Source organism: Zingiber officinale, chromosome 1B, assembly GCF_018446385.1.
Source record: "Zingiber officinale cultivar Zhangliang chromosome 1B, Zo_v1.1, whole genome shotgun sequence".
Classification (NCBI taxonomy): Eukaryota; Viridiplantae; Streptophyta; class Magnoliopsida; order Zingiberales; family Zingiberaceae; genus Zingiber; species Zingiber officinale.
The window spans coordinates 169,427,552-169,449,766 of NC_055986.1; the positions used below are offsets into that span (position 1 = coordinate 169,427,552).

Consider the following 22,215-nt stretch of genomic DNA (forward strand, 5'->3'; position numbering starts at 1 on the left):
TTGTAGAACACAAGTAAATTTTGTTTTGACAACAAAAAATAGGAGTAATCCAAATTTAACCACTTTGAAAGGGAGAAGGACCCCAATGATAGGACATTTTTTTAATTATGCAGCCACAATGTCGCACTGAATTCTCCCTTTATCCGTGAGTACAACTTGGAAAACCCCACCCCCGATCAAAAAAAATAATAAAAATGATAGAGTAAATGTAGCATGGCAATAAGCAGCTGCAAATTATAATACAGTATGAAACAAAAAACTTTTTCCGAACAACAAAATAGATGTGAATGAATGAAGAAATTTAAAAAAAAAAAAAAAAAGTTAAATGTACAACATCAAGTTTCTTCACTTCTAGACCATCTAACACATCAATATCAAACAGAGAGGAGCTGATTAAAACAATTGAGTCAAACGGTCAGAAGAACATTTAGAAATAGAACTCTCCAACGAGCTTCAATGCTAAAGTTTAGTTTCACACTCAAGTGAATAAGCAACTGAGAGCGTACCATAATAAAATTCAGATCCTCTTGCAGGATATTCTCCAAGGAGACCTGCTTGATCGCCACGAAGTCCACGTTCTCCAGGTCAAGACCCCTGTACACTGTCCCATACGCCCCTTTCCCGATTTTATCCCCGATCATCTGAACCTCGCCGAAAATGCAGAATTTAGAAGAAAAAACAAATAGAGAAGGACCTCGAGCCTCTTTTCGCTTAACGGAGCGCGAGCACTCACGTATTTGTTGTCAAGTGTCTTGGACTTATGGAAATGCGCGGGGGTCGCCTGCCGAGACATCTTAGGAAGAAGGCCGTCCAACAATGCTAGTCGAGAGCGGAACCACGAGATCCGGCGCCGAGGAAGGGATTCCGAGGGGTATTACCTGCATTCACGGGGCTCCCCTGCATTCTCCATCCTCCATCGGAGGGGCGAGTCCGGCGGCGAATCGGGATGCGGAAGCCGACGTCGTGTGGGAGATGGAGGAGGAGAGTCGGAGAGAAGAGAAGGAAAGGGCGACGTCGTGGGGTGTGGTTCAGTGGTAAGTCTCATGGTGTGGTGTGTGTGGAATGGAACTGGAATGTGAAGGTAGAACAGCTGGATTCTTACTTTTGTCTACGAATTGCCAGTTAATGACAAGTCGGGCCCGACAACGCAAGGCCTTCGTGAGTCGTGACCCTGAGCAGTGAGCTTCAAGACTCAACAAATAAAATTTATAAGATTTTTGTATGTTTAATATATAATAGATAACTTTGAATTATAAAACTTATAGAAAAACTAAAAGTAACAAATATCGTATATTATTTGTGAATTTAGTAATAAATAATAATAAGAATCATTGTTTATTTTGCACATCCTTATATAGGCGACCATGAATAACGTTCTACATGAACATCTGACACAATCAAAATCTAAAATTTTCTCATCTTTCTTTCTTCCTTTTAGAGCGGATTTTTTTTTCCCTATTCCTTTAGTACGAAGATGGTATAGTTGGATTTTTATTAAATTTTTTTTTTGATAATTGTACTCTATTACTTATATGATGTATCTCGTAGTGGGAAAGTTCAAGTACTGACAAATCCACATATTCTAAGATTAATGTAATGTTAGTGTTGTTTTTTTTCAAAACAATACCAATGTTGATGTTGTTATTTCACGGTGTTTCATATTCATTTTGTAGTTTATTGATAGCAGGGCATAGAAGTTATAATTTTAAATGCTATTTGTATGCTTCTTTTGCAATGGTTTAGGAGTTTTTTTTGCTTTGAATTTACTAGGCTTTTGCTTTCTATAATAAAAAAATGATTAATTAAACGGGTAAGATCGGTCCGGTCCTACGAAAATTTTTCACCTCCCACTAGGATAAATCGGGAAGCGCTCGCAACGGGCAGCCCAGGAGTCTAGCATCCTTTGGTTTTGGTTGCATGCTCCATTTGGAGAAAAAATTCTTGTAAATTCGTCATATCTGAGGATCGAACCGTGGGTACCTGGATGATAACTTGAATACTTTACCCCTGCACCATAGCCCCGGGGGGTACTTTTACTTTCTACAATGCACTTCGTCTAAATGGTCACTCAACTCAATCGAATGGAATTAGTCTGGCTGATTCAATTATTTTGTTAGGATTGATTATATTGATCTGGTTGGGCCGATTGTGCATGACACTCCAATCTAAACCCTTGGATTTGATTCAAACGTCCAAATCACTTTAGTGTGTGTTTTTTTTAAAAAAAAAATTGTTTATTTTTTTGTTAATATCAGGTTAAGGTAATTAGATTTTGTCTTTAGGATTTAGGGGTTGAATTATAGTATTAAAGTTAAAAAATATAAAATGAAAAAAATAGGTGCTCATGGGGTGTGCGACATTTAAGGTATAATATTTAGGATTTAGGATTTAAGAATTTTATGATTTAAAAACAAAGCAAAAAAAATAAAACGTACGAAAAAAAGTAGAATCTGGAATTGATCCAGACGTCTTGATTTGACAGTCGCACACCATCACACAACATTCGGTATTCAGCGTATCATGTATATATATCATTTTTGATATGTTGTGTGATGTCGCTGTGCAACTGTGCGCGACACCCTGATCAGGGCACCATAATATTTTATAAGTTAAAATTAAACTCAAAATATTAGGAAATAAATTGTTTGGAAAGGTTAACGTTAATATAGGGGTGTATTCAATCAAGATATTGAATGACTTTCAATGATAGCCTTTGTGGAGTTAATATTTTTTTAATGACTTTTATAGAATCTCGTATAGTTGTAAAAAGAATTTCATGAAGTTCTATAGAGTTTTTTTACAAGACTTTTAAAATATTTATAAATTTCCTGAAAACGTGTGGATTTACGAGAACAAAATTCTAAGTTTTGTTATTGCTAATATGATAAATGTTACTCTATAAAAAAAATCAATTTTTATCTTGTTTTGGCTAAAAATAAATAGAGGACCACGTCTCACTTTGTAATTTTAAAAAAATAATATAATTTTAAATCTAATAATATTATAAAATTTTTAAATATTTTTATTTATAAGTTTGATCCAAATTATCATGAAATGTTGGTAACTCTTTAATTTGAACAAACTTTTAATAAAGTATTGAATTGTAAATTTGATAAGTAATAGAATTAATAATAATACCATTAATTTGATTAGTAATAATATTATTAAAATAAATAAATATAAATATATAGAATTTATTTAGGAATTTATAAATTTAAAATAAATTTTATAAAAAAAATTTAGGATCTAATTTCATTAAAGTTTATTAAATTATCTATTAATTAAATTGAGAATTAATTTGATTTATTAATATATAGTTTATATTAAAACTTAATGTCTAAGTTTCTCTTCCTTATACGCACAACGCCATCGTCTAAATCGATTTCAACTTCAACCTGCTCGCGAATAGCCGACGGAAGCATTGTCGACCGCCTCAAACAATTTTTCTATCTATTTTCCTCCTTTCCGACGTACCGCAGGCTTCACCGAATGACACTCCTCATTCTTTCCCATTAAGAGCAACCTGAGAAAAATCTCCGCCGACAGTCCATCGCCGTGAGCCACCATCAGAGAAAAGGTTGTAAGTGGCTGCAGTCTCATTCCGACCATTCCGATCCATTCTTTTGTCATTATAACGTTGAAGAATGACATTTCAATAATGAAAAATAATCAATTGAGATTTTTTATATTTGGTATTACAATAAAGATCAACATGAATCAAATAGTAAAATTAATATTTCCAAGTCTATTATATTACTATATTATGTCATATTTAATCTTTTTATTATTATTTTGGACAACTTGTATAAATAAATCTATTGGCTTTATAATAATATTATCAAAAGTTTATGATATTTCTTTCCTCTGCCTATTAATTTTTATATGATATAAGAGCCAAGTTTTGTTTCTCTCAAATTTTTTTCTTTCGAATTATTATTCTAAAAGAGTTTTCTATATGCTAATTTGATATTATCGATTGCAGTACGACAACCTCAGAAACTAAAACGACTACTTGCGTAATTTTTCTTCATCTTTCATCAACAGTTTTTTTTCGTCGACGACAATAATTTTTGATAACATCAATCGTAGCAGGGCATAGTTAGTATTTGTTCTTATTTTGTTTTATTTTTCTGCCCGATTTTTTTTTTCTCGTTCGTTCGTTGTTCGAAAAAAACAAAACATAGACAAAAAAAAACGAAACAGATAAAAAAAACGAGAGAGAAAAAAACCGAAACAAAGGAAGAAAAAGAAAAAAAAATGAAAAAAAAAACATAGAGTGAAAAAAAATAATAGAGAGAGGGAAGGAAAAAAAATCTTCTTTCGATTCAGACCTCTTGTCATCACAAGATTCCTTCTTTTTTCCGTTAAATTTGACCATGATAATTATTTACTACGGAAATTACAATTTCTTCCTTTACTTTGTGTTCATGATTTACTTGATCATGTTGATGATACTTTATCCCCATCTCGAAAAGATGATTCATCCTATACTATGTGATTTAAGAAAGATCAATTAGTCTTTACTTGGTTAATTTCATCAATTACTGAGTCTATAATTCCCATACTTGTTGGGCTCAACACTTTGCGTCAGGTTTAGAAGCTCTTAACCATTCTTTGCATCCCACTCTCAAGCTCGAGTTCTACAACTTCATCTATAATTACAGTCTGTGCAATAGGAGATGCTTCTATCAATGACTATATGCAATCGATCAAGATTATTGCCAATAACCTAGCTGCAATTGGATATCCGGTCTCTAATCTAGAACAATTAATGCATGTCTTTGAATGTTTAGGTCCTCAATATGATAACTTTGTTCCCAGTGTGACGACTCGCATGGATCAAATGTCACTAGAAACTCTTCATGGTATGTTATCCTCTCATGAAAGGCTTTTACAAATACAATATCAAAGGATGTCAGATTCTTTGTCTCTATTGGCACACATGATTAGTAAAACTCCATAACCTGATCAACATAATCAGTCTCCTCCCCGACATGGTTATCAAAATCAGATTGGAGGCTTCAGAGGCCAAGGCCGAGGTCAAGGTCGAGGACGCTGTCAAACTTGCTTCAACTATCGTCATTATGCTCAAAATTGTTATAAAAGATATGATTCAAATTTTAAAGGAGGACCTGTATCATCAAATTGACCCCCTCCCTCATCTTGGTAATCTAGTACTCAATCATCTCATTCTGGAGCATTTTCACTTTCCATCCCTCCTAATGCAACATCATCAGTTCCTGAAACCCCAAGATGGCATCCGGATTTTAGAGCGACTCATCATGTTACACCAGAATATGATATTCTTACAGAAGCTTCGTCTTATCATGGACCTAATGTGGTACAAATAGGCAATGGCTCAAGTTTGCAAATTGTTCACATTGAAAACACATCCTTTCATTCATGTGGTCGTACTTTTCACATGCGCAACACTCTTCATGTTTCTTCTATCACTAAAAATTTACTTTCCGTACGTCAATTTACTCTTGATAATAATGTGTTTTTTGAATTTCATCCTCATCATTGTCTTGTGAAGGATCCCACGACAGGAACTATTCTACTCAAAGAGGACACTAAAAATGGTCTTTATCATCTTCAACCCACTTCTCTCAAAACCTTTATTAGAGAACGCACAGACAAATTCTCTTGGCATGCACGTCTTGGACATCCATCTCTACGTCTTGTTCAGGACATTATTAATCATTTTAGTTTACCAACTTCTTTAGCATCATCATCTCATTTATGTGAAGCTTGTATGAAAGCAAAATCTCATAAAATAACTTTTGTATCTTCTACTCGTAACTCTAGCTTTTCTTTAAAAATTATTCACTATGATATATGTCGTCCTGCTCCTATTCTTTCTAATCAATGTTTTCTTTACTATGTTATTTTTATTGATAACTTTAGCAAGTTCACTTGGATTTTTCCTATGAAAAGAAAATCTGATCTCTTCAATATTTTTTGTCGTTTTCAAAAGCATGTTGAACGTTATTTTGATCATAAAATACTCTCACTTCATTCTAATTTGGGGTGGAGAGTATCAAGTGCTTCATCGTCATCTTACTTCCTCTAACATCCTTCATCGAGCCTCTTGTTCCCACACTCTTAAACAAAATGGATCCGTCGAGAAAAAACAACGTCATGTGATTGAAACTACCTTAGCTTTTCTTAATCATGCATCAGTTCCACTTAAATTTTGGGATGATGTAGTCCAAACCACAATATACCTTATTAGTCATTTATCCACTCCACTACTTCAAAATAAGTCTCTTGGAAAGACTTTATAATTGTCTTCCAAATTACTCTTTCTTTCATATATTTGGTTGCGCATATTATCCTTGGCTACGATCTTACTCTAAATACAAGTTAAACCCTCGCTCTCTACAATGTGTTTTCCTTGGAAATAGTAATTTACATCACGGGTACCGTTGCCTCCATATTTCTTCCGGATAGATATATATTTCTCGACATGTTAATTTTGATGAATCTTTTTTTTCGTTTGCAGTTGCTACCTCAGATCCTCTTTCAGATAATCAAGGCACCTATCTAATATCACCAAGTAATATATTAGAAGCCCCACATATTGATTCATCAAGACATATTGTAAGTACAAGGGGGATGGTATCTTGGGTCCTGCTTCATCTCCATAAATTTTTATAGACTCAGCAGCTAGTGGTGATCCACTATCTAGTTCTGATTCTCATTCGTCTGACCACACATCTCCGAGTAGCTTTGATGATGATACTCCTTGGTGAATGCTTCCTTTAAGTGATATTTATGCACGACGTCAACCAATTTTCACTCATTATCCTCTTCCACGTGCTCTTATTGCTTCTTCAAATTTTGTTGAACCTTCTAGTTTTACACAGGCAGTCAAAGATCTAAATTGGCATACTGTGTGACTACAGAATTTGATGCTCTTTTTCACAATGTAACCTGGAGCTTAGTTCCTCGTACTCCATCTATGAATATTGTGGGCTCTAAATGGGTTTACCGAATTAAGTATCGTGCAGATGATTCTATTGAATATTACAAAGCTCGCCCTATTGCTAAAGACTTTAATCAACATTCAGGTATTGACTTCAATGATACTTTTAGTCTAGTCATCAAAATTATAACTATCAGATTGTTACTATCTATAGTTATTAGCTCCAATTGGCCAATACGACAATTAGATATTTCCAATGCTTTCCTTTATGGACACCTTGAAGAAACTGTCTATATGGAGCAACCTCCTGGATTCATCCACCCGCAACTTCCAACACATATGTGTCAACATCAGAAATATATATATGATTTTCGGCAAGCACCTCGTGCATGGTTTCATCGTCTATCTACCTGGCTTCATACTCAGGGATTTTCTAGCTTAAAAACAAATTCTTCCCTATTCTAAAAATGTAATGAGGAATTTTCAATATTTGTTCTGATTTATGTGGATGATATATTAATAACTAGTAATGATCAAAACGACATTATTACTTTACTCCATCTTCTTCGTCAAGTGTTTCCTATTCGGGATCTTGACAATACTCGTTTTTTCTTTGGCATAGAGTTTATCTCACATTCTGAATGTTGTCTTCTCTCTCAGAACAAATATATTATTGGACTTCTATAACGAGCTAAAATGGATGATGCACGTCCTATCTCCACACCAATCATTGAGGGTGGCTCCACTGCACTTTCATCCTCCTCTTTAATGTCTGCCCCCCAAATCTACCGTAATATTGTTGGTGTCCTATAATATGTCACAATTACATGACCCGATATTGCTTTCGTTGTGAATCGTGCATGTCAATTTATGCTTGCTCCCACAGAACATCATTAGAAAGGCGTTAAAAGAATTTTTCGATATCTCAAAGGCACTATTCTACATGATCTTCTTTTATATCGTTAGTCCTCACGAGAGTTGATTGTCTACAATGATGCAAATTGGGTTGGATCTCCCGAAGATAGACGTTCTACTAGTGGATATGCTATCAAATATGATTGTTCAAATTTTACAGTTTATGAAAATTTAGAATCTCATGAAAGTATGTTGGACCATGTTAGGGCAGATCCCCTAGTCCACAAAAAAATGAATTGGGGATGAACCACTTGCAATTGCGGTCGGATCATGGCTACAATCCAGCCGTAATTGATTACGATCCCTTCTTGAGTTCACCATCCCCCTAAATTGTAGTTTGGATTGAGGCGGGCAGTCGGAGGCCACCCGCCTCCGAGTGTTGAAGAAAAGAAGAGTATGACATTTTGATGGTAGTTCTCTAGGCCAAGAGTGTAAACTCTTTCTATCTATGAGTGTTGATATTTATAGGTTCAAAATGGCACATGCTAACCCATGGACGCTTGTTGGCTCCCTAGTCATTGACCTATGCTTGCTGAGGCAGCCTGTTATGCGCTCCATATCCATTGACATGCTGAGTCGATCCCTGTCCATTATTTTCAAACCAAAATTTAGACTTGATTGAGTCAGCACCATGCTCATATACGATAGACACACATAAAGATGGTATTTTATGCTTGTACCAATTCCATTTTTTTTTATTTTTTTTGAAGGCCTTCCTATTCTAGCTGCAACTACTGACAAAAAAAAACTTCAATTGTCTCTTGCTTGCATGTGTCATCCTTGCTTGATGCTTCTGCATTGTGCCATTTTATGAAGAAGCCCGAGTTTTATATTCCTTACTTTGTGTCATCAGTTAAACATTATTTGTGCAGGATTGGCTGCAGAATTCCCAATGCAATACTAGCAATATCCTCAGGTGTTAATCAATTTGTTGTGACATCTATTATAAAATAGGCATGCAGATTTAGGTAATATTGGTGAATCATTGGCTACATTTGAGGATTTGACTGTTACAACTACAAACATTGGTGACCGAGAGATAAAGGTTAAGTTCATGTTCTTTTATTTCCTATGTGCACTTTTTTTTTTTTTGGTGAAAATTGCTTTCTTTTATGGATTTATATTGTTTCCAAATTATTTGAGTGTCATATTTAACTTTTCATTTGCTTATCATGATTGAGCTAATTGTCGGAGCATACAAACTCAGAATAAAATGATGTGACTTTGGAAGCGGATCAGAGTTGATGCATCTGGTGCTAGAACTCAGGCTATTTTTGATAATATTTTCTCAAAGTTAGTTGCTGCTGCACAACCAATTCCTGGTTTTCGGAGAGTGAAAGGATGTTAATATTCCATTACAAACTTTTTAATTGTTCATTTTATATCAATATTTGAGCGATTCTCTAATCTTGATTCACTTTTTATCAATAGACATCATTTTCTGCACTTATTAGTTCTGCACTGGTGCATGTTTCTCTTTCTTCCTCTTCATTGTACCCTAGTCAATGAATTTTATTTATTTTTCAAATTGGTGATCATAACATAGTTATTACAAAAATCCTTAAGTTCAATTAACTATTGGATAATAATATATTTCAATTGATTTTTGCCTAATGATCAAGTTTTCTTGAACAAGATCACTGACTTGTATTCCTTTTGGTTCTCATTGTTCATTGCTCCTGGGGAAAATGCTTCAAACTATTAGGGAAGACTCCTGATGTAAGTTAGTTATAACTTTTTATCTTTTTCGTTGATCGAGATTCTATTGGAGTAATCTGAGATGAAAAAATTAATAGCTTCTCTTCTGTATATAGGATGTCTTCTGTTTTTTTGTATGGTTTTCACGTCATTCCCCGGTGGCTTTGGTTTTCACATTCCATTTAGATTGGTTTGCAATTCTTCAAATGTAAAAACCATATATTCCTGTCCAGCAAAATCTTCATGCTCCGGCCTGGGGCATGACCTTCAAGTTTTTGGATGTTTAAGTTTATTTGATAAGTGAATCGAGTCAAGTCGAGCCTCAAATGAATCAAGTCAAATGATTGTTTAAGTTTGACTTGATTTATTTTTTATTAACTTGAGCTTGATTTAAGTTTGACTTGAATTTGATTCGTTTAGATGTTATCAAATTCTCAAGTTAAGTTTGTTTGAAATTTTTATTTATTTAATTAACTAATGAGTTGGATAATTTATTTGTTTTTTTTTTGTTTATTTAACATTTTGATAAGAATTTTATTAATAAACATTGTTCGTGAATACTATTCATGAATATTGTTTATGGATATTATTGATAAATGCTATTTATGAATATTAATAAGTTCAACATATGGGTTTTAAGTTTATTTTGATTTAATTTAATGAGTTATTTAAATTTATTTATTTAATTAATCTCATATGTATTGAACATTCAGTTTGCCCTATCGGGTGCACAAATTCATTGGAATCTGTCCTCATCAAACATGTAGACATTTGGCGCTGGCCTCGTTGCGTCCAATCGGGATCCTCTGGTCCGTAAATTACGGACCAAGGGATTGCCCTCACAAGCACAATCGACGGGGATCAGTCCCCCACACAACCACACACAAGCACCAGCGGTGGCCGTCCCCACAGCCTGTCTTTCCTTCCTGAGTTTCTCTTCCCTTTCTCCAAATTATTTTCTTTTCCCTTCTAATGAATATTAAAAAACCTTAATATTTAAGAAGCACTAAAGTTTTTATTATTTTCCTGCAGTGATTTTTATTTCAAACAAAAGTGTGCCAGAATTAAGAAATCTCATTTCTACTCCAGATTTAAATTATTTCCATAAATATGAACTTAGATTAGACAGAACTGACATGAATGAAATGAAATGACATGATCAATTCAAACACTAGAAGCAAATTTGAAACTTAATGATAACTAAATTACAAAACTAAAATGTTCTAGCAATAAACACTTCCATTTCATAAATTGGATGATTGTTAGTTCAAGGAACGAAATGCAATTTAATGTTAATTGTTGGTGAAAATTGTCTCACAAAGCCTTTCTAGCTGAACATGTAGGGAAGAGGTCTCACAGCCATGAAGGCATCAACTACCTGCCACACACACAAATGGATCGAGTCGTAAATATAACAATTAAGGGGCAAAAAAAGAGACTACGTTTATGCTTTAACATTAGCTTGCTCAAACAAAATGGAATTGTTCTTGTTCCTATATTTAAAAAGAAACTAATTGCACCAAAGTTTATATGGAAATTCTAAAACTGCTGGATATTAAGGGGAAATAAATTTTGGGTTTCTGTTCATTGATTTGTGTATGTCAGGGTAACACATATTCATAAATATTAGTTCTGAAATGATAACCTTAATAAGAAATCCTAATTCCTATATTAGATAAAAACGGAAGGATGTTTTTTTCCACTTCTTGAAGATCCACTTAGATGAAATAAGATCCCATTCCTTGAAATGGAGTCAAATTCTGCATCCAAACATCTAAATTGAGTCATTAAAATAATAAACCATTCATATTCCGTTGCAACCTACCAAATGAGCCCAGGGTCTAATCTTAATGTAGAGTCCTTTGATCAAGGAAACTAAATATGAAAACAATTCCTCACCTCATCAGTGACCAATGCCCGAGCCTTGCAATGCCTCTCTACCATTTCAGACAGAACCTCTATGAGACACTTTTTTACTTCACCAGTTAACATTCGCCCAGCTCCATACTCCTGACATAAAATCATGAAATGTGTTCTTCAGTGAAATAAAAGAAATACTTGTCCCCGAGCAAGGCATATAAGATCACAATCATTTCCTCATCCCATGCATGCTAATCTTCCACAGGCACAAATAACGTGATGGATGGCAAACTTAACAGCGTGAACATAATCATGGCAAGCACGAGTAATTCATATTCTTGTAAAGAAAGCAGGGTTCAAGGTTCAGGGAAAGATCTCGAGAAGAACCTTCTTTATGTGATCAAGTTTGGCATCATCTTCAAGAAAGAAACTCAGGTACTTGACAGGAATATCAACCTGGTAAAGACACAGCCGTAGAACCATTTCACAAATAAACAGACTTCAGATATTCTGAAATAATTGAATTGCTTGTATGACCATCACCTAGATTTGCAACTTAAAAATCTCCCATTACGGGTAAAAAAATTTGTTAGTTTTAGATTATCAGTCAAAAAGATAGATACCCCATTAGAGACATGGACTTGGCTCCAACTTCAAAATCAATGTTCCTTCAAAAGAATGCCGAATGTTGCGTAAATTTGATTTTAAGATTTCTTGTGTTTCTCAATACTCAATCAGTGCTTAGAAAAGGGCTAATGATTGATAAGTATGAGAATTATGGACACCAAATGTGATTTAGGCCCCAATTTGGTAATTGGGAATACATAGTGGAATAGGTACTTGATGATTTTTGTCCTGGCTTTCTGCTCTACAAATTGTGGAGGTGCAGGGGAATTCATGAAGAACATATGATAATTGACTGCATGATTTAAAAAAAAAGGAAAAAAAAATGGTAAAGGCATCTAAATCAATAAGCTTGGTAGTGGAGTGCCAAATTCCTGATGTTGCATGACCCACTAAAAAGGTCATTTACCATATATTTCCAGTTCCAATTTGTCATATTCTAATCCTTTTCTCTATTCGCTCTTTTATAATTCAGGAGACATACCTCCAGATTTGCTCCATATTTCCTGTGGTTCTCTATTGAGTCTTGGCCACCAGAGAATGCATACTTGTTAACCTGTAAGTGAATCAGCTTCAAATGAGAATACAGTCCAGTTTCAAGTTTCACCAAGTCCATGTTCGGAAGAAAACATCTACAGAAACATCAAGTGTAGGGAAAATAGTTCGCAGGAACAAAAAATAGAAAATATTTCCCAGTTTGTATCTTCTTGGATGGAAGGAAAGAAGTAGAATTTCACTTCTTGTAGAGAAGAAGGAGAAGGAATACTTGAGTTTAAAAACAATATTTGTTAAAATATTTTCTAAAATAAATAGATTTGAAAAATAATATATTAATAATTTGGATTTTTTTTTTGTCAGATTTGAGCTTTATTGCATGTGAAGAGCACTTTTTTGGACGGAAGCAAATGTATACCAAACTAGAGAAAGATTTCCCTGCCCTTTTACTTCCCTCCCTAATTTCCACCAAACAAAATGGAGTGAAAGGGAAGTTGAGAAATATCGTGTTCGCAGAGGATTGAATTCAACCAGGAATCTAACCAAAGTCTATGATGTTTCAGACAAACAACCCTAAGCCAATTGATAAGACGGCAACAAGATTAGCTTTTATTGGGTTTTATTGATTAATGAATTATGTGTATATATAACTACATGAGGAACAACACTAAAGCCATAATCTTTTAGTTATTTATACAAAGCAGTATAATCATTGGTTAAGAACAATTCAGGAGGAAGCAAAACCAATAAAATCTTAACAATAAAGACTTGGTGGTGTTTATATAAAGCTGTAGGACCGATGCAGCCGGCTAGAAGGGGGGGTTGAATAGCCCTGAAAAATCAAACACAACCCTTTCTCGTACGATTAAGCTAACACATAAAAAATAGATTAAACAGAAAATAAAGCATAAAAACGAGGCACCGAATTTGACTTGATTACAACCGGGGAGGTTGTTAATCCAAGGATGAAGATCGCACTAAGAGCTCCTTCAGGCGGAGAAGCCTCGTTTACAGCAGTGTAAGCACAGAAAGATAGAAGCTAATCTAAACAGTGGAAGCACACAAGTGTTGTTTACAATTTCTGAACTGATGAAGAGCTTCTGGACCAAGGCTATATTTATAGCCTTGGTCGGGGCGCCTGGAAGGGTTCCGGGCGCCCTGGGGGGATAAAGTTTTATCCCCCAACGTTCAGATCACGTAAATCGCGATCTTGGTCAAATCAAGGTCCGGGCGCCCGGAGCAAAAAGTCAACTGCGGTTGACTTTTTGTCCGGGACCACTTCTCCGTTAAGTCCCCGTCTCGGTCCGGGTCTTCTGCTCCGGATCCGCTTGATTGGGTGATCTCTGACATCCGGAATAGGGCTCACCCGAACCCATCTTCCGGTCTTCTCGAGCGTACTTCCCTCCGGCTTCTCGTCCCTTATTCTCGTCCACCAGCGTACTCATCCGCAGACTTCGTCCCTCGATCGCACCCGTGCCGACCTTCTTGGTTGCGTCTCTTGCTCCCCGAGCAATCTTCCGCTCCGGCTTTCGTACCTCGGAACCATTGCGCGCACTTCCTTCTCGTCCGCCGGTGTACTCTTCCGCAGCGCCTCGTCCCTCGGACGCACCGCGTGCCGTCCTTCTCGCTAGCTGCGTCTTCCGCTCGAGTACCTGTACTCCTAAGCTCCTGCACACTTAGACACAAGGTAAGAAAACAACAGAACCTAACTTAACTTGTTGATCACACCAAAACCAACCTTGGGGTTCCAACAATCTCCCCCTTTTTGGTGTGATCAACCCAAGTTAAGCTAGGGTTAACTAGACAAAAAAATAAACTAACTAAATTTACAATTTAGTGCACAAAGATAGAAGAAAAAAATAGTTTTAGGCTACCTCCCCCTAGACTTATACTTATCCTTCTCCCCCTTTGATCACAAAAAAAATGGGGTTCCAAGAAAAAATCTAAGGGTTACAGACTTAGAAAATTTTGAAAAGCTACCTTAAAAAAATTCTAAGTCAAAAGATTCTAAGTTAGAAAAAGAATTTTGCAATCAATAAAACTTAATTAAATATTTTGAAAAATATTTTTGAATCAATAAAAGCAGAATAAATTCTAAGTAAAATTTTAAGTAAAAGAATTTTGAGATTTATTTTATTTATTTATTATTATTATTAATTTTTTTTTTTTAAGATTTTAACTTAGGAAAAAATAGTTTTTGAAAATTTTCTAGACACTCTAAGTAAAAGTTATTTTTGAAAATAGAATTTAAAAAAACTAATTATTTTAAAAAAATTTAAGTCAAAATTTTGAACCATGTTTGAATAACTTTTTAAAGCATTAAATAATTCTATAATTAATGCTTTATTAATTAAACATTTATTTCAATATTTGGCTTCCAGGCAGTGGCGAGGCACTAGGCCTTCTTGGTTATTGGAGCAACAACCACTTTCTAATCAAAGCCCATAAAGAAATTTTTGTTTAATTTTCTCACTTAAAGCGCTAACTTTGATTTTAAAATTTACACTAAGCAAGATTTAGGAACCCAATAAAGGTTCCAACCTACTGGATTAACTAAAAATTTCTTAGGGACATATTTTCTAGAGATATTTTTAATTTGTCCCTGGTGATATCTATAATACCAATTCAAATTATTGAACCTTCTAAAATTGGTTTTAGATGAGCAAGCAGAGTTTTTCAAGTTTTCTATTTGAATTTTTAAATTTTGAATTTCTAATTTTAATTTTTCATTTTCTAAATTTGATTTATCTAGCATTTCTAATGGACAAGATGTAGCTAGTATTGCTTTTAAATCTTTATTTTCATTTTCTAATTTGCAGCAATCTTTTGTTAAAATTTTAATGAATTTAAACATTTTATTAGGAGGAAGAGATCGTACCTCACTTACCTTGTCGATCTCGCTGTCGGTTTCTCCCCCTGAACTGCTGCTCTCTTCGGACGTGGCTCCCCCTTCATTGATGCTTTCGATGCTCATTTCGGAAGAGCTTGATTCGCATTCGTCTTGATGACTCGCCATTAACGCGAGCCCGGAGAACTCCTTGACTTCTGATTCCGACGACGTATCGTCCCACGTCGCTTTTAGGGCCTTGCGATTTTGGATAGACTTCTTACCCTTGTCCTTCCCGTTGTTCTTCAGTTTAGGGCAATTGTCCTTGACGTGCCCTTCTTCATCGCAATGGTAGCAGCGGATGGTTCTTTTCTTTCTTCCCTGCGGATGGTTAGATTTCCTAGATTTACAAATATTTTTAAATCGTCTTACCATCATTACCATTTCCTCGTCGTCGAGAGAAGATTCTGACTCAGGTTCGTCTCTCGAAGCTTTAAGGGCGACATTATTCTTGGGCTCCTTCGGACCTGCACATCTTGACTCATTCACTTCAAAAGTTGAAAAGAATTCGTCTAATGAAATTTTTTCTAGATCTTTTGAAATGTAAAAGGCATCTACTAGTGATGCCCATTTTGAGTTTCTAGGAAAGGAATTTAGGGCATACCTTAGCGAATCTCGATTACTTACCTCTTCTCCGAGATTCGTAAGTCTAGTGATGAGTTCCTGAATCCTCGAGTGTAGATGTGCAATTGTTTCACCTTCTTCAAATCGGAGGTTTGTAAGCTGGTTACTAAGTAAATCCCGTCTTGCAAGTTTGGCTTCGGAGGTTCGTTCGTGTAACTCAAGGAATTTCTCCCAAAGCTCCTTTGCCGAGTTGTAGGTACCGACTCGATTGACTTCTTGTGTTGGAAGTACACTTAGCAGATGAAATTCTGCTTTCTTGTTTGCCACGTGGTCAGCCTGCTCCTTCTTTGACCATTGATTTCTTGCTTTGCCCTCTGGTGCTTCATAGCCAAATTCCATTGTTAGTAATAAATCATAATCTGTTTCAAGAAATACCTCCATTCGCTTTTTCCAGCTAGCGAAGTCCCCTTCGAATTTTGGTGCGTGGATGTTGGATCCGGCCATCTTGTTGCTTCGTTCGGCGGTTAGTCCTCCTGAAGCGCCTCGGCTCTGATACCACTTGTAGGACCGATGCGGCCGGCTAGAAGGGGGGGTTGAATAGCCCTGAAAAATCAAACACAACCCTTTCTCGTACGATTAAGCTAACACATAAAAAATAGATTAAACAGAAAATAAAGCATAAAAACGAGGCACCGAATTTGACTTGGTTACAACCGGGGAGGTTGTTAATCCAAGGATGAAGATCGCACTAAGAGCTCCTTCAGGCGGAGAAGCCTCGTGTAAGCACAGAAAGACAGAAGCTAATCTAAACAGTGGAAGCACACAAGTGTTGTTTACAATTTCTGAACTGATGATGAGCTTCTGGACCAAGGCTATATTTATAGCCTTGGTCGGGGCGCCTGGAAGGGTTCCGGGCGCCCTGGGGGGATAAAGTTTTATCCCCCAACGTTCAGATCACGTAAATCGCGATCTTGGTCAAAATCAGGGTCCGGGCACCCGGAAGCATTCCGGGCGCCCCGGACAGCTCCGGGCGCCCCGGAGCAAAAAGTCAACTGCGGTTGACTTTTTGTCCGGGACCACTTCTCCGTTAAGTCCCCGTCTCGGTCCGGGTCTTCTGCTCCGGATCCGCTTGATTGGGTGATCTCTGACATCCGGAATAGGGCTCACCCGAACCCATCTTCCGGTCTTCTCGAGCGTGCTTCCCTCCGGCTTCTCGTCCCTCGGAATTGCCGCGTGTCCCTTCTCGTCCACCAGCGTACTCATCCGCAGACTTCGTCCCTCGATCGCACCCCGTGCCGACCTTCGCGCTAGCTGTGTCTCTTGCTCCCCGAGCAATCTTCCGCTCCGGCTTTCGTACCTCGGAACCATCGCGCGCACTTCCTTCTCGTCCGCCGGTGTACTCTTCCGCAGCGCCTCGTCCCTCGGACGCACCGCGTGCCGTCCTTCTCGCTAGCTGCGTCTTCCGCTCGAGTACCTGTGCTCCTAAGCTCCTGCACACTTAGACACAAGGTAAGAAAACAACAGAACCTAACTTAACTTGTTGATCACACCAAAACCAACCTTGGGGTTCCAACAAAAGCAACTATCCAGTTACATAAATATGAAGGTAAACTTGATTAGCACCATTAGTAAGCAAAGAAACAATTGGCAAGCTGGAATTAATAAAGCAATTTATTGGAATTAGCATACAAACCTTGTTTTTTATGTCTTTAGATGAATCTGTCACATATATAGCAGAATTTGGATCACTAGCAGACATCTTTCCTGTCTCACCCTTCAAGCATACAGCAGTATATAGAAAAAGACATTTGCATTAGGTGTTTGTATATGGAAGCATCACACTCAATACTTAGAAGAAGAAGAGTAAGTGCATAGATAAAGATATAAATAATAGTGAAAATAGGCATGAATTGGGCTGCCTAAATACAACCATCATTTTTTTTTTTTTGCATGTACACTAGTTTCTTCTTTAATCATCAAATGGATCACTAGAATTAACATATTCATTTAAAGTCCTTATCATGGTGCATCTAGTTATCTCAACAGGAAGAAACAATTGTGTCTAAGATATTGAAAGTTGCATCCCATGTCAAAGGGCATTAACCTCATGGGCATAAAAGGTAAAAATTCCCTTAAATACGACATAGAAAAACTACTAGTTAGGTGAAATTTGGTAGAATTTGTCAAAACTAAATGGAACATTTTACAACAAACAAAAGGTAGACAAAAAATTTTAATTTTAATTTAGACTAAATTTGGCTAATGGTTAATATTGGTCAACTGTTAAATATACCTGAAGAGCCGGGAAGAATGATGACTCAATTAATGCAGGTTTTTGATAGCCTATTCTAGGAGCAACATCTCGTGTCATTCTGAAGTAAGGATCCTAGAAGTTCACAAAGAAACAAGTAATGTTACAGAAAGCAAGATTGTCACTACTAAAAGTAGATAACACTTTAGACGTGCAAAATTTGTGAGACAAGAAACAAATGAAAGCGTCACATGATTCTTGAGTCTTGACAGAAACCAAAAACTGTTATCAAGGGTATCCAGTGGCATTACAAGGTTAGCCTTTATTGGGGTTACCAATTGACTTCTACCAAATAATAGAAATAAAGAAACAATCACCTGGTCAATGGCACATGGTATCAAACAACGAAGATTGTCTTTGCCTGAGAAGATATGTGGAAATGAACTAGGGAATGATGGAACAGCCTGCAAGAAACAGATAATAGAATTATGATGAATCAAGTACATCAACTTTACTTGAAGTTTCATATTGAACAGAAGAGAAATTTATATTGAAATTGGAAGGCGTTGAGGAAGAACCTGAACAGGAGGAAAGCTTATTTTACCAATGTGATCCTCATTCGTGAAACCAAATATCCCCACGACCTAAATTTATAAAACATGATAGAGTGCAATAAGTATTTGCATGCATGTGGATGATCATTTCCCTATGCATAACATGCATACTGAGAGTAATGTATCTCTAAAGAAACAAAAAAGTATGATCACCTTATTAAAGGTGACACATTTTGCAACTTTGACCATATTCTCATAGAAGGCACTGCATACATATCTCCAATTGTTAGAATTCCATAGTAGAACATACTAAATTGTTAGTTAGAACTATTTGAGGTTGGATATTTGAATTCTTTCTCTACAATAATAAATGCAAATGCATTCATAATATTCAAATTGACTACCGTTTATTGGTCTCATCTTTCTAAACCAGCAGCTTGAATTTAGTTAACTCAAAATGATCATCATTAATAGGTTCTCTATGGAGTCTCAAGAATGTCAAATGAGACTGTTTGTAAACTATTTACCTGAATTGTTAGTCATGAATATCTTTAGTTCATCAAGTTCTACTAATATAAGGAGAAAGTTTCAATGCATCATCTTTGCAAGATGAAAAATAAGAGAGAGATAGAGAATGAAACTGCTCCTGACTATAGCCTGCTTTCTATCTTCTCACACTACCACTTTGTAACTTTTCAAGAATCCTTTCATGACACCAGAAAAAAAAATCACAAGGCTAAATTTCTACCCAACTAGTTCATTTAACTAAGCCATTTCATGATTACCTTGCAAACTAAATTAATAAGGTCTTATCCATCTTTGATTTAGAGAAAAAAAAGTAAAGATACCTCAATGAATAAGAAACCAGAAAGCCAATATCAGTAAAGACTTAATCTAGATATACAAGTGGATATGCTTATTATACACATAACATAAAACAGAAAGAAAAAAAGTTAATGTGAAAAATATATATTATGAAGAAAGCTCAAGAATGCAAGCAGAAGTGCAAATTTTGCATACATTTGATATAGTGGAATAGAAGTATAAAATCACCACCCAAAAGCAATTAGAATACATAGAAGAAATCAGAGTGATAGTTGGATGCATGCAAGTCCTTGTTCATGTTTAAACTGCACCATGTCAGTTCAAAGATGCAAGTTAGAAGAAAAAACTTTACCCTCCAACATAGCTGAAATCTGAGAAAATGAAGGTTCTTGTTATGTCAAATCCACATGCAATTATATCTTTTGCATTCTCACGAGCAAGCCTTTTACTCTCTTCCACAGTTAGATTCTTCCACATGCACTTCTCATCATCAGTTAGCTGTATTACAAGAGGAACTTTGAAAGCATCCTGCAAGTACCTAGAATAGCAGTAATTTAAGACAACCCCAAGATCATGAATTTGGAAGCTGACTAAATTTAACATAGCTAAACTACATGAACCCAATGTAAACTCACAAAATCAAAAAAAATTTACAGGCATATGTAAGTTATGAGGGCTTTTCTCCTGCCCAACTGGCTGTGCATGATGTGTATGGGCAGCTGTCTGGTCGGGGCACCCGGAAGTGATCCAGGCGCCCCAACCAAATAGTCATGCATGGTGAGTCGGGCAAAATAACGAGCCATGTAAGTTATATGCTATTAAAGTAAAATCCTGGCATACTATGTAAGGTCATAACATTTGTGATATCATAGTTATTTGACGTTTAAAATTGCATAAAATGAGTTTTCTTTTTCTTTGGTTAAAGGGAGTGCTTCAGTACCTCCAAAACCTATCAAGTATTATTTCAATTTTTAATGTTGTTTTTGATAAATTTACATATCATACACCAGTCTTAGTTTACTTGAATTCATCAGGTGCAAAAGTGATAAAAGAAGTAAAACCATGAATCATGTCACACGGATTATTTCCTGCTGAAACAGAGTTTGATATCGTTTAAGGGAAACATCAGAACATCTAACTAGTGAGCATACTCTATCACATCATACATGAAGGGAGATGAGTCATCTTCCTGCGAAACTTACTTGGTGAACATGAAGGGAACCAAATGCCCCAAATGCAACGCCTCGGAAGAGGGACCTCTCCCGGTGTAGAGGAAGAACTTCTCGCCCCTCTCATATACATCTAGTATCTCATTAAAATCCCTGCAAAAATCAATCTCTCTTTGATAGCGATAGCCAACGAAAGGGTTAACAAAGGCTTGTCAAAAGAGTAAAACCTATGGGCGAAAAAGACGCCACGGCGGAGGAAGACATGAGCAGGGCGACCGGTGAGCCGCTCGACGCGCTGCACAAGCGATTCTTCCAGCCTCTGGCACCCGAACTTCTCGATCAACTTGTCATAGTCGATCTTCCCGCCGTCCTTCGCCGTCACCTCCCACGGGTTCACAACCTGCTCGTCATCTCTCCCTGTCATCGACTCTTCCGCCATGAAAAACTTCCACTTATAAAATCAAAACTGCAAGTTCAATTAAAAACATTACTTGAAGAAAATACTATCCAAATCTAATTTGATGAGTCAATCTGAACAAAACCCAAAGATCGAACATCAATTAAACTACAGTTTCAAATAAAAACTGCAATAGAAACAAAAACAATAAAATTTCTAAAAATGAGGTTTTACCTGCAATTCGAGAGAAACCCTAGATTCGTTGGGTGGACGAGTGAAGGCTGCGAGGGAGGGAAGCCGAGGGCGGCGGAGTCTTTTGATCTGCTCGCGGCGGACGCGAGAAGGAGGGAGGGGGAGATAAGCCTTGTCGGCCCGAGGGAGGGCACGAGGGCACGAGGGCACGGCGAGGATTCTTGGGCCGGCGGACGGGAGAAGGAAGGAAGCCGAGGGCGGCGGAGGCGTCTGATCTGCTCGCGGCGGACGCGAGAAGAAGGCGAGGGAGAAGTTTTCCGCGTTAGGGTTTATGCAGGAGAGTCCACCAATTCAATGAACTTTTCCTTGAATTTTTTTGCTTGACGATATCAGAAATATTATGCTGCTGTGCCTTATGTGTGGTTTTGCTGCTGTACTTACCATATTAGTGAAAAAAATACAAAAAATTACTCTCCTCTGATCGGCCTGGACCTGATCGGTCTGGGAGTCTCCTGATCAGTCTTTGGACCGATCAGGCCCTAGGCTGATCGGTCCCCAGACCGATCAGGAGACTCCCAGACCGATCAGGTTGGAGTCTGATCGATCCAGGCCGATCAGGAGCACAAGCCAACTCTCACAGAGAGTTGGTTGATCGGTCTGGGGACCGATCAGCCTAGGGCCTGATCGGTTCACAGACAAATCAGGAGACTCCCAGACCGATCAGGTTGGAGCCTGATCGGTCCAGACCAATCAGAGTAGAGCAGTTTTTTGTGTTTTCTCGCTGACGTGGGTACCGCAGCAAAACTGCACATAAGGCACCGCAGCATAATATTTCTCATATATATATATATATAAT

The 22,215-nt window shown here is 36.8% G+C and overlaps 2 protein-coding genes across 2 annotated transcripts in view; both read right to left on the reverse strand.

The window, feature by feature from the left end:
• The window catches only part of LOC121991467 (MAP3K epsilon protein kinase 1-like), a 32,052-nt gene extending 30,981 nt beyond the window's left edge, over positions 1 to 1,071 (reverse strand). Inside the window, exons 1-2 of the mRNA XM_042545467.1 lie at positions 734 to 1,071; positions 507 to 641 (exon numbers count right to left, since the gene is read on the reverse strand). Of these exons, the coding sequence (XP_042401401.1) occupies positions 507 to 641; positions 734 to 793 (195 nt within the window). The 5' untranslated portion in view covers positions 794 to 1,071. The remainder of the gene's footprint in view (positions 1 to 506; positions 642 to 733) is intronic.
• Positions 1,072 to 10,713: 9,642 nt separating this feature from the next.
• LOC121991486 (tryptophan--tRNA ligase, cytoplasmic-like) lies at positions 10,714 to 21,717 on the reverse strand. The gene is made up of 13 exons (XM_042545483.1): positions 21,402 to 21,717; positions 20,998 to 21,236; positions 20,804 to 20,923; positions 19,954 to 20,139; positions 18,990 to 19,041; positions 18,801 to 18,866; positions 18,600 to 18,686; positions 18,265 to 18,357; positions 17,665 to 17,745; positions 12,510 to 12,581; positions 11,789 to 11,857; positions 11,441 to 11,551; positions 10,714 to 10,919 (listed from the first exon to the last, which is right to left on the reverse strand). The coding sequence occupies exons 2-13, from the start codon at positions 21,207 to 21,209 to the stop codon at positions 10,869 to 10,871; spliced, it is 1,200 nt and encodes a 399-aa protein (XP_042401417.1). The 5' UTR covers positions 21,210 to 21,236; positions 21,402 to 21,717; the 3' UTR covers positions 10,714 to 10,868.
• Between the last annotated feature and the right edge of the window lie 498 nt (positions 21,718 to 22,215).